The following is a 12973-nucleotide window of genomic DNA, read 5'->3' on the forward strand; positions in this document are numbered from 1 at the left end:
CATCTGAGGCTGTCACCTCAGGTGTAAGGACTCCCATGTCCAAATCAATAGGCAGCTTACCAGGCCTCGCTCTCATTAGGTATGCTGGAGTAAAGTTGGTGGAATTCACAGGAATGTGATTGTAAAGGACTACCAGATCTGGCAACTTTTCTGGCCACAGATTCCTCTCCTCCAAAGGCAAGGTCTTCAGTAGGTCAATCACTACCTGGTTCATCTTTTCACTCATGACATTGGTCTGTGGATGGTATGGTGTTGTCCGAATCTTCTTACAACCATACAAGTTACAGAATTCCTGGAACACTTCTGCCTCAAAGGCGGGACCTTGATCTGTAAGCACTCGCGCAGGATACCCATGTGGTCTACAGAAGTGCTGTTGGAATGCTCTGGCTGCTGTCCTGGCTGTTTGATCTTTGACAGGCACAACTACCAGGAATCTTGAGTAGTGGTCCACGATGGTAAGAGCATTGATGTAGCCTGACCGGCTTGGGACCAGCTTCACATGGTCCAGGGCGACCAACTCGAGTGGCTGTTTGGTTACTATTGGCTGCAGAGTAGCTCTCTCGTTGTTTCGATCCTTTCTGCGCAGGTTACATTGTCCACACTCCCGCACCACCTTTCAATGGCTTTCCTCATACCAGCCCAGTAGAACCTCTCCAGGAGCAATGCTTTCAACTTCTTCCATCCGAAGTGTCCAGCTCCATTGTGGTATGCTTCCAAGACCATTGATGCCTCTCTCTTTGGGACTACCACCTGCCAGACCAGCTCATGAGTGCGGGCATTGATACTCCTCCGACACAGCTTTACTTCATAGATGAACAGCCGACCTCTTTCTGTGACGGCTGTCTGCGAATCTGGGCTGCAGTAGGAACAGCACCCCGAGTAACCCCGAGACCCTTAACCCCTATACAGGGATCTGGAATTGTAGCAAGGCCAAGGGGGTAGCTGTCTGGTGGAGCAGTGGACTAGAGCAGGACAGCCACCAGGGGGTTAAAACTAAAACTCGTAATTGTGGTCGGGAGGCAGGAGTCGGAGGCCGGAGGGCAGCAGGGGTGCAAAATCAGCAGGCAGAAGACGAGTCAAAAAGTCCAGGCCAAGGTCAGTAAAACCAGGAGGGCAGCAAGGTACAGAATCATCAGGCAGTAGAAGGGTCAGGAATCCAAGCGAAGGTCAGCGTAAAAAATTCGGAAGAGAGGCAGAGGTACAAAAACGGCAGGCAATAGAATGGTCAGAAATCCAGGCTGAGGTCAGAGTTAACTATAGCAATTCACACAGTAGTATTCAGGGGAACCAAGAATATATCCGGCGGCTTGCAAAACCAGTCCCAAGGTATTTAAGGGATCAGGTCATCCCTCACAGATTCCCGGACTGATGATGTAATTAGGACCACGCCCAGGACCAGGCCAGATGGTGATGCAGTAAGCCCTACATGACTGACAGAGGGGCGGAGCCTGCGCCCACCAGATGCCTGTGCAGGAGCCTCTTCTCTGTTACCACCCTCACCCAGGGGTGAACCACGGCGCCTCTCAGTGACCGAGGCAGGAACAGCCGTCCCCGAGTCCGACGGCGACGCGTCGGTCCGGCACTTCCTAGTGGCCGAGACCGGAACAGCAGGCCCTGAGTCTGGCGGCGACGTGTCAGTCCGGCACCTCCTAGTGGCCAAAGCCGGAACAGCAGGCCCCGAGTCTGGCGGCGATGTGCCAGTCTGGCCCCTCCTAGTGGCCGAAGACGGAACAGCAGGCCCTGAATCTGACAGCGACGTGACACTTTCCTTCCACAACTGCTGGGTTTATTCAGGAGCATCCGACTCTGGGCGTCAGTCAGCTTGTGACAGTAGCTCCTTCACCAGTCGGACTGCGGGGTCACTATCCTGCATTTCTGCCCAGTCATGATGGGGCAATGGATTTAGGGTGACCTCCTTCAAGCCAGACCGTCAGTTTCTCACTCCTTGAGCACGTTGGGCCGCAATTGGCCGGTGGAAGGGAGGTAACTCTATTTCTTCAAGAGCCTCAGGGTCTTCTCCTGCATCTGGCAGATTAGGCATTCTGGACAGCGCATCAGCATTGGCATTCTTGTGCCCTGCTCTTTACTTGATGGTAAATTCATAGTTAGACAGCCGAGCCATCCATTGCTGCTCCAGTGCACCTAGTTTTGCAGTTTCCAAGTGAGTCAACGGATTGTTGTCCGTGAAGATGGTAAACTTGGCTGAAGCTAGGTAATGCTTGAATCTTTCAGTCACAGCCCAGACTATGTCCAGAAACTCCAGCTTGAAGGAACTGTAGTTATCAGAGTTCCTTTCAGTGGGACGAAGCTTCCTGCTGGCGTAGGAGATCACTCTTTCCTTGCCATTCTGTACCTGTGACAGTACTGCTCCAAGTCCCACGTTGCTGGCATCAGTGTACAACACAAATGGTTTGTCATAATCTGGGTAGGCCAGAACTTCATCCCCTGTGAGAGCCATCTTCAGTCGGGTGAAGGACCTTTCCAACTCCTCAGTCCATTCAAATGTGGCACTCTTCTGTTTGGCCTTCTTGAACTGCCCCACCAGAAGATTTTGCATGGGGGTGGCTATTTCCGTGAAGCCTTTGATGAACCTTCGGTAGTAGCCTACCAATCAAAGAAATTGGCGTACTTCATGGAGGTTACTGAGCTTCGGCAAGTCCCGGATGACTGTGACTTTGTCCGGATCTGGTGCCACACCTTCTGCACTCACCACGTGACCGAGGTACTGTACCTTGGGCTTCAGTAGGTGGCATTTGGAAGGCTTCACCTTCGGCCAAAGTTGGACAAGGCTTCAAACACCTCAGCCAGGTGTTTCAGATGGTCTTCATAAGTCTTGGAGAAAACAATGACATCATCAAGGTACAACAGGACTGTCTCAAAGTTCATGTGTCCCAGGCAGCACTCCATCAACCGTTGAAATGTTCATGGGGCGGTGCAGAGCCCGAATGGCATATAGTTGAACTCACAGAGACCCATTGGGGTGGTAAATGCTGTTTTCTCCTTGTCTGCCTCTGCCACGGGAACCTGCCAATACCCACTTGTTATGAATGGGTCACCGAGGAGGAAAAAAACTAAACATGCTAAGCCCAGAAAAACCAGAGAGGTTGGTAACTATGCAGATTGCAGATCTCTGATCCTACCACACAACTAGCAGCAGCCGTGGAGCGTGCCTACAATGAACCTAGACGCCTCGTCACGGCTGGAGGACTAAATAAGCCTAAAGCAAGAAAAGGGAAAACTAACTGCCCCAGAGCAGACCCCCAAAGGAATAGGCAGCCCCCACACATGTATTGATGGTGAAACAAGATGAAAACACAAACACAGGTAGGAAAATAGGCTGAGCAAACGATGGGGCCCAAACTAACTAGAAAGGAGAGGAAAGGACAGACACTGTCTGCAATCTGCCCAAAACCCCACAAAATATTGTCCAACACTTCTGATAACAAAATTAACCCTGAAGTCACTAGACTTCTCCCACTATATCAGCACTCTGAAATATTCTGAGACAGAGCAAAAAGAGGCCAATCTAATAAGGGACAAAAAGCAAATTGGCAAACACAGATAAATAAGAGTTGAAATTCAGCACACCCCAAGCCGCGGCTGGCTGACCACACAAAAAACTGAATAGAACAACAAAATCAAGTGTGAACATTAACAGAGAAACTTAGCTTGAGCTGACTGGAACAGACCTGAGAACCAAGACATGACAAGCAGAAGGAATCACCATCAACTGAATAGGGCGTTGGCTGTCTTAAATCCAATCTGAGACTCCTGAGATCCAATCGTCATCCTCATTCTCAGGTGGCAGATCTCCACCGATCAAATCAGCCTCACTACCTCCCATTACCACCAGAGGGAGTCTGAAAGGAGAACTCACAACTGGTGAACCAGAGAATGAACTCACAACACCCACTAGTGAGATCCAAGGTGGAAAAGTAGTTAGCAGTTTTAAGTGCTGCTAATGATTCCTCAATTCTAGGTAATGGGTAGGCATCTTTATGTGTAATGCTGTTAATTTTCCTGTAATCAACACACATTCTCATGGTACCATCCTGTTTCTTTACAAAAACTATTGGAGCTGCCCAGGGGCTACAACTGTCTCTGATAACCCCTGCTTCCTTCATCTTTCTCAACATACCTTTGGCACATTGGTATTGTGTTGGGGGTATAGGCCGGTACCTTTCTTTTATGGGTGGATGATCTCCAGTGGGGATATGATGTTGAACCCCTTTTGCCTTCCCAAAATCTAGGGGGTGTTTACTGAATACCCGCTCATACTCTTGGGTCACCCTGTAAACCCCATTCTTTTGGTGTGAAGGTGTAGAGTCAGTCCCCACCTGCAGTTGCTGGCACCACTCCTCCAGCTGCTTTACAGAGCCATTGTCCTCCACCTGGTAGGATGAGACCAAGGGCTCTGCTGCCTGCATTGCATTATTACTGACAGTGAGCAGCTTAGCAACTGTGACATACCGAGGTATTGTGGCCTCCTCCTCCCCACAATTCAAAAGGTGTACAGGTACTCTCCCTTTACGTAGATCAACTACCCCTCTGGCTGTCAGGACAGTGGGCCTCCTATCAGAGTATACTGGCTCTACCAATGCCTGGTAATCTTTTCCTCTGAGGCCCATGGCTGCCTGACACCAAATCAACATTTCACATCTGGGGGGTATTGCAATGGGGAAAGCATCACTCACTCTGACGCTGCCAATCTCTCCGCCAGAGAGTTCTACCTGCTGTCTTTGCATCAGGGCCTTGATCTCCTTCTGCAGGACTCGATGTTCACTGGAACCAGCAGTCTCAGCCACCTTTTGCAACAAGACAATAACCTCGGAAAGACAATTTTCAATTACATTGGTACCAAGAGTCATCATGGGATTACATTCTCATCGATCAATATCCACAACTATCAGACCTTGAGATTTTAGCTCTACCCGACCCACTTTAACAGTAATTTCTTTACATCCAATCTGCGGCAAAGACTGACCATTACTGGCAACTACTGTAAGTTCATCAGTTGGGCCACGGGTAAGTTCAGAGTCAGCCCAATACCGCTTGTAAAGGATATACGGCATAGTGGTCACCTGCGAGCCAGTGTCCAGCAAAGCTTTCATGGGAATGCCGTCAATCACCACTGGAAGAACTGGTCTCCCTCCTACATACTTGGCTCGCCAGTTACATGCCTTGTGGTCCTACTCCTGGGGGTTGGCCCTCTGCCCCTGGGGTTACTCGTTTAAAGAACAGAATCTTGCAATATGACCTGCCTTGTGGAAGCGACGACAGATGGGACGTCCGTCTTGGTCATAGCGGTCGCTGTTCCTCCCTCGGAGTGGCGGAGTCCTCCACTTCCGGAGCCACGGGACATCCTCTGGACTGGAAGCAAGCTGGATCTTCTCCTTGGAGGACACCTGCAGGGACTGCACTGTTTTAGTAAGTGCAGCCATACCTCTGGTCAACTCCTGAACCTGAAGAGGTAGGTCTGCAGATGGGTCTTTATCCAGGGTCTGGGCATCAGCCTCCACAGGGACAGAAGGGAAAGATGTTTCTTCCTGGTGGTAGGTGGTCGCTGGGCGCCTAGGGGGCACTAGATGGTTGTCAGTTGGTTTCTGCTGTACCCAAATAGCCCTGTCCTTGAAATCAGCAAAGTCCAGGTCAGGGTTTTGTAGGATTATGATGCGCAGCTGCTTTCTGTGGGTACTGGATAGGAGTCCTTCAATAAACTGCTCCTTTAACAGTTTGTCTTCCTCTTTCACACTGTCAGGATCAACTTGCTTGACGGCTCGCAGCGCCTCCTCCAAGTTAACAGCATAGTCCCTTATACTGTCCTGCGCTTTCTGTTTACATCCAAAGAACCTCATCTTGATTTCAGCTGCAGTGTGAGTATCAAAGGTGCTCTTTAGCTTAGCCAGGATCTTTTTAACAGTCTCTTTATTAGTGTCCTGCCAGGCTTTTACTTCTCTCTGTGCTGCACCTGTTAACTGCCCAATAAGGATGTTCACCTTCTGGCTTTCAGATAGTGGATACACCTCAAACAAACTGCACAGTCTCTCTTTAAATTCACTCAGGGTATGTGACTCACCCGAGTACTGCGGTAGCCAGGCCACTCCCGGTATACAGGGCATGGACAGCGGCATTATGGGGACCGCTGCGGTGGGCGCTACTTCTTGCGGCGCTGAGGGGTTTGCGGGAGCGCCCGCCGCTGCATTGGTGTTGTCCTCAGACATTTTCTCTGCCCACTAGTTAATGTGAGCCAGGCCGCGGGGTTGCGCTGGCTTACCAGAGGCCGCTCCTCGGCTGGATAAAGGGACGCCGGAGCCGCAGGCCTCAGCCTCACACTTCTCGCTCGCTGTCCTCTTCCCGCGCGGTACTTCATTGCTTCACGCTCTGCGGCAGGCTCCTCCCACGAAGGCCTGCCCCCTTTTCTTCCTGCGTGCGCCAATCAGCGGGATAATGGCGGCAATGGCGCCAACAGTCTTTTGCACAAAACAGTCACTGGCACACAGGAACCGGGGATACCGGGCTCCGTAATCCTGTTCGTGACGCCAAAAATGGGTCACCCTCCCAGGGCTATGGGGTACTCGGTACCGGGCCGGTCCTTCAGAGGGGAATGTCACAGCAGTGGTGACCCGGTCCGTGACCCTGGGCGCCCATGTAAAAGGGGTTGAGTTGGGAATAAAGTTTATAAGTGATTCATGACGCCACCTGTGGTGTTCGGCAAGGGAGATGTTAAGCCGACGCTGCATGCAGATCCTCTGGGACTGATGGTGTAGTGCAGCTATGATGGTGTAGCCCTCCACAGTCAGGGCTGTAGTCCCAGGGCAGTGTAGATAAAGGGTTAGGAAGAAGGTGCAGTGTTTGGCACAGAGATGTAGCAGTGCTAACTATTTCCCCTCCTGGCCCTCAGAGCGCGCTCCTCCCCCAATCCTGGTTCAGAGCTCCCTCTGCTGGCCTGGGGTGGGAACCTGTTGCATGGTTAACTGTTAGAGAGACCCTTCCTTGCTTCCAAGCATGACATCACCCTCCCAGGAGGAAGGCAATGCCATTGTGGCGACCATACTCCTGGGGGCGCCACAGCAGTTTTTGTGAATCACTTAACGTGTCAGAAGTTCCTCAGAGTGTGAATTCTGCTGGGAAGTCAATAGCGCCAACAACGGCCGACACGGTGTCTATCCAAGAAGGTCCTGTAGGCAAAGAGGATCAAACTTCTGGCGGCAGCAGTCAGTCTCCGGTACCTTCCGCTGAGCCCCTAGTCCATAAGTTAATACGGCCGAGACAATTAAGGCTGCAGCATTGTCTGGGTCCAACGTAGACCGGCAAGTATCAACTGGCAAATCATCCTGTACCCGGTTTTTCTTATGAGACACGAGTGCTGTACTCACAGATACGGAGTGTACGGCGCCTTGATCTCTGGTAGTCACCGGGCACCCTGCACCTCTCCCTTTCAAGTCCCCGTGGTTGGCGGCGGGGGTTAACGGACGCTGGTCTGCACAATGCCAGTGCTCTCAGGACGGAGCACTCTTCTCTTTGGCTACTGCAGATTGCATGGCAGCTCTCAGCGCAGCGGTCCCTCTGCAGATGGTGGGGCCCAACCAATGCAGCCTGTCGCGGCACCGGTACTTGAGGGGAAGGAGCATTCCACTCACCTGACTGCGCACTGCTGCGGGTTTGCGCCAAACTGCCTGCTGCTGAACGCGTTTTGCTTTTTATGTAACCCTGCCTACCCAGGTTATGAGGTTGGTCCAGCTTCTCATTTCTTCCTCCAGGCAACAGGGGATGCAGCCTTAACAGTCCCCGCAGCCCGGTCATCCCCCTTACATAGAGGCAGAGACCCTGATTCCAGCGATGTCTCACTTACTAGGCTGCTTTTTGTAGTTTTGATAAAATCACAGTTTTACCAGCAGATTTACAGGACTAGTAAACCTACTGCCAGGTAGTCTTCCATATTTATGAGCTCAGTAAAACCTCGCCCCCACCATTCATTGGCCACTTAATGCCTATGCATAATGTATACAGAAAGCAGCCAATCACGGATTGGGGGCGGGGTTATTCAGGGCTCAGCATTTGGAGCTCTGCTAAATCGACAGCAGGGAAAAGTGTGATTTTATTAAAACTGCATCAGGCAGCCCAGTAAGTGACACATTGCTGAAATCAGGGTCTCAGCCCCTACATTATGCTGCTCTCAAATGGGGTAGCACGGGTGACAGATTCCCTTTAAGGACTATTGATGTAAGAATGAGACGCCTAGGGTAGGTGGGTCGCCCTCACACCCAGGGCAGCGGGGTACTCGGTACCAGGCCGGTGTCAGGGGGATGTGTCACAGCAGCGGTGACCCGGTCTGTGGCCCTGGGCACCCAATATCAATGGCGGTGATGTTAATGGTGTTAAGGTTCAATTGAATAGTTTGTGACATCACCCGGGGTATTTGGCAAGTAAGATGTTGAGCCAACGCTGCGTGCAGATCCACTGGGACTGATGGTGTGGTGCAGCAAAGATGGTGTAGCTCCCCACAGGTGGAGCTGTAGTCCCAGGGCAGTGTGGGTGCAATGGATGAGGAGTGGCGCAGAATGGTATAGATGCTGGTACCCAAATGTTGCGGTGCTTAAGGTGTTAGCGACGAATGAATGGAGGACACCAGGGCTTGTAGTTTCAAAGCTTTACTCACAGTTCATGGTACCCACTGGTGCCTGCCTCCGTGCCGTGTCCTCCGAGGTAGAGACTCAATCAACCTCCCGGACAAGACAGGGCTCTCCTCTCCAACACTCCGCCAACATGTGCCTTTCCTGAATGACTCCTCTATTGCGCCTTGTAGTGTGAAGAACTCCAGTACCGTAGTTCTCTGGAATTCCTCCTGTCAGATGTTCCTAGAACCTCACTTGTAAGACAGACAGCTGTAGCCTCTATCGGGGACTCCTCTCAGAGTCCTGGCTCGCAAATTGGTTGCTGTTGTGTCCCAAGTCTTAGATGGGAGTAGTGCATTTACAGCCAACTACTCTGCTGCAGAACCATAAGTGTCCATACAACCTCGGGGACCAGGCCCCGGCCTTGCGCTGAAAACCTATAGGCAGGGTTCCTCTTCCAACCCACAACTCCTCTCTGTTCTCCTACTCCTTCGTTCCGCGCTGTTCCTTCTCTCTCTTATGGAAGCTTAGGTTGCAGGGCTACTTCCTTCTCTTTCTCTTCTCTTTCCCGTGCCAGCTGGCGCAGATCACTGAGGCAGCTGCAGCACTCTTTCTAAACTGAACTCAAACTAACTTCAGAACTGAACTCTCTGGGACTCACCCCAGACTGACCTCCAATTCTCTACTTTCCCCCTCTTTTATACTAACTCCACCCACCTCCCAGCACATCTCGTGTTTCGAAGCAGGGTTCCATGAAGGGTGCTCTGCTACCCCCAGCCAGAGGCTGCTAGGTGGACCTACTGAACTATCCTATGTGCGGGATGCAGGTGTTGGAGTGTGGAAAGGAGTTCCCAACTTACCTAGGCGGTGGGGCACTACACCTTAGGAGAAGGTGCAGTACCTCTGTGGCAACTGAGCCTCAGGGGCGCCACATAGGCACTCCCTGGGGTCTTGTCCCAGTCACAGAAATACTAAGAGGGCAGCCATTTAAATCAGGAATTCAAGGGGGTCACTTCTGAATATGTGCAAGGAGATGAACCAGTAAGCAAACTCCGTTCTCCTCTCAATTTTTTGCCTAGTCAAACCAACCATTTAAAATGTAATTTTTGGACTTTTTGTGTTTTCCTGGCTTTTTTTTAATGGATATTTTCTCATCTTGTCTTGCAGCTGCCCAAGAACAGATCTGTACCTGTACACCTACGCCGGATGTCAAGGAGCCATATCAATAGTCGCAATGTACGGGGGAGTGGGGGCCAGTATCGGTGTGCTGGTGATCGTCGGCGTTATCCTAGGAGCGTTCCTCTACAAGAAGAAATATTATAGCTAACTTGTTATGTTCTCCTCCTTGGATAAGAGCGATCACAAAAATGGTAGAAACCATTTTCCGAGCTTCAGAATCTTACAGAATTGGACCGTGACAATAGAGAAGATAAAAGAGAAAATTAAGAATCTGAAAAAAAAAGTTAATAAAATGGCAAAAACCTGTGAAAAACAGCAAATTAAGGAGTCATGAACATAAACAAGGATGTTTCTGTAATACGGTAATTGGAAATTTCCAAAAATGGAAGATTTTTATGTAAAAGATACTGAACAAGCAGCAAAATTGGAAAAATCTGAGCAGCAGAATTGTGATTTCAGCTCTGAAGTAGAGATTTAAGATCAATATAAAATAAGTAATGTATTTACCAGTGCCCGTCTTTTCTGTGTCTTTCCCTTAAATATTATGTATAGAATAAATTATAGTAAAATTGTAATATATATATAAAATATCACTATGTAAGATATAAAATATACAATATTGCTAAGGCTACTAATAAATAGTATAAAGTAAAGCATCCTAATGGGGAGGCCTCGTAGTAGCCAGGTATTCGGAATTGGAGGATGGCCCATAGATTGCACTGAAATGTTTTTTATTGTATTCTCTCATTATATAAATTATGTATATTTGTAAATATTTTCTTATAAATGTATATTTTACATAAAAGCTGCAACGTCATTTCTAATTTTTTATATTTATGGTCGATGGACAAAGTTCCAAAAATGTTTACATTGAACAGTGATTAAACTTTAAGTTTTTTATTTTTTATCATTTTGTCCAGGATGGAAAGTTATGAAAATTTGAAATCCATTTTATTAGGGAATTTGTCTTCTTTCCTGTAAGAGAAAATTGCATATAAGTGGCTTCTAAACCTTTTCTTTCAACAGTCTATTTGTCTGCCTTCAGCTGTGCTGATATCAGAATGTACTCATTAGGAGTACAGATGATAACAGTGATTGGTCATCACCTGTCTCTATTTCTTTGATTGTGGTTCTTATCAGAAAAATCTCCTGCAAATCTCCTGCAAGAGCCTAGCCCCAGAGTTAGTGAGAAATGTACTAAGGGACAGTGCTATGCATAAGAGAGGACACTGTCAAAAGGGATGACGTTATACATAAAAGAGGACACTATGTAATAAAGGATGGCCCTATATACAAGTGAGGACACTATGTAATAAGAGACAACACTATATACAGTACAAGAGAGGACACTATGTAATAAAGGATGGTGCTATACACAAGTGAGGACACTATGTAATAAGGGTCAACACTATATACAAGAGAGGACACTATGCCATAAAGGAGAGTATTATACACAAATGAGGACACTATGTAATAAGGGACAACACTATACACAAGAGAGGACACTATGTAACAAAGGACAGTGCTATACATGAGGACACTTCGTAATAAAGGACAGTGCTGTAATGGAGAAAGGGCACTGTAATAAGAAGACGCTATACACAAGAGAGTATACTATCTAATAAAGGACGTTGTTCTAAACTTACGGACACTATGTAATAAGGGATGGCACTATACACAACTTCTACCTCTGTTTTCTGCTCGTACTGTTCTGTCCTTCCTCATTCTCTGACCCCTCGGCTTGTCTCTGTTTACTCTTTTGTCTTGCTCCTGGGTACCTCGCTCTCGGCTGGCTTCTGGCCTTCGGCTTGCTACTGACTACGTTATCTTTTTCGCCCAGTACTCTGTGCTCTCGGCCAGTTCCCCATCCTCACGCGCGGTGGCTCCAACCCCATCATCTCTCCTGTGATTATGTGACTTCTTATTCTCAGGTCCTGTGCGCACGGTGTGCCTTAGTCCTTATACTCCCTGCGCGTGGATCTGTGCCCCCTGCTACCGACCCCTAGGCTTTCCTCAGTGAAACTACCCAGTGTCATTACAGGGTCTTTGCATAATCTTTATTAAAGAATGTATGGATCTGGGAAATATTTTTGAGCTGTAACCGGCAGGAAGTGGAAAGGGCATGGATATGTCTTTTGAAGGAGAGATCAGGGTCCAGGGTTACCCCGGGGTAGCGAGCTTGCGGGATGCCCTCATCTGCACCATGTAGATGAGGACCAGAAAGAGCATGTGCTCCAGTGGATAGCAAGCACTGCATCAAGTGGTCTCTCTTCCTCTTCCTCCAACTTAACATCACACACAGTAAAGACTTCAGAGGTGGCACCCCAATTACCCTTTTTCCCCCTGCGTCATAACTTTTCAACCTCCTAACTGACTGTGGAGAACCACAAATGGGTGAATCTGCAGAGTTATTTGCACATTCTATTCTTGGGCATCAGAGGTCTGCTCCACAGATTCACAGAATCTAGAGGAGGAAAGCACCTGCACCGATGCCTCAAATTTTTTTCAGTTGGTTGTGGGGCCAGACGAAGTAGGGTCCTAGCAGGGGGGGTGGAGGTGATCCTGATGAGACTCAGATACCTGAGGCACACACAGACTGTACTGTGCTGTCAGGGCAGGTAAAGGAGAAGGGTGACTCTCAGGGCGAGTAGTGGGAGAACAGATAAAATGAAGATGAGGTTGTAGATGCCACTTGGTGTGAACCCAGAGACACGCAGCTGAGTAGCTCAGCAGAGAAGGTGGAGGAGGAGGAAGACGAGGAGGTTACATTGTGACTTCCCGCACAGACACAGAAACACTGTATCCTCAGCCACAACTCTGGCTGTGGCCATCTGTTATCGCAGATCTTCAGTTCGCATGGTCGGCAAGGGTTGCCTAGCCTGGGACTTTTTGAAACTGAAAAGGATGAGCCAACTCACATTATCTGACAACTTTGTAAAAAAAAGACTCAATAGAGGCAAAAATTACAATAATTTGACTACTACATGCATGAACCGGCACATGTGCTAGCAACATGCATTAGTCTGATGCCTAGCAGGCCTCGCCAACCACTGGCCACCACATCAACCATATCTGCTGCTTCTTCGTCCTCCATCATTGAGGCAAGTGTTCTCACACAGGTCTCCGGCCTCAGAACCTCCACTTGTTTACCCCCTAAACTCGGGGTGAGTGAGAGCTGA

General features: G+C 49.0%; 1 protein-coding gene across 1 annotated transcript in view; it reads left to right on the plus strand.

The window, feature by feature from the left end:
• Positions 1–10686, plus strand: part of LOC141074127 (mucin-12-like) — a 64214-nt gene extending 53528 nt beyond the window's left edge. The window contains exon 9 of the mRNA XM_073561657.1: positions 9783–10686. Within this exon, the coding sequence (XP_073417758.1) occupies positions 9783–9942 (160 nt within the window). The 3' untranslated portion in view covers positions 9943–10686. The remainder of the gene's footprint in view (positions 1–9782) is intronic.
• Positions 10687–12973: the final 2287 nt, after the last annotated feature.

Source organism: Dendrobates tinctorius, unplaced genomic scaffold, assembly GCF_039654945.1.
Source record: "Dendrobates tinctorius isolate UK_male_01 unplaced genomic scaffold, ASM3965494v1 ptg000324l, whole genome shotgun sequence".
NCBI lineage: Eukaryota > Metazoa > Chordata > Amphibia > Anura > Dendrobatidae > Dendrobates > Dendrobates tinctorius.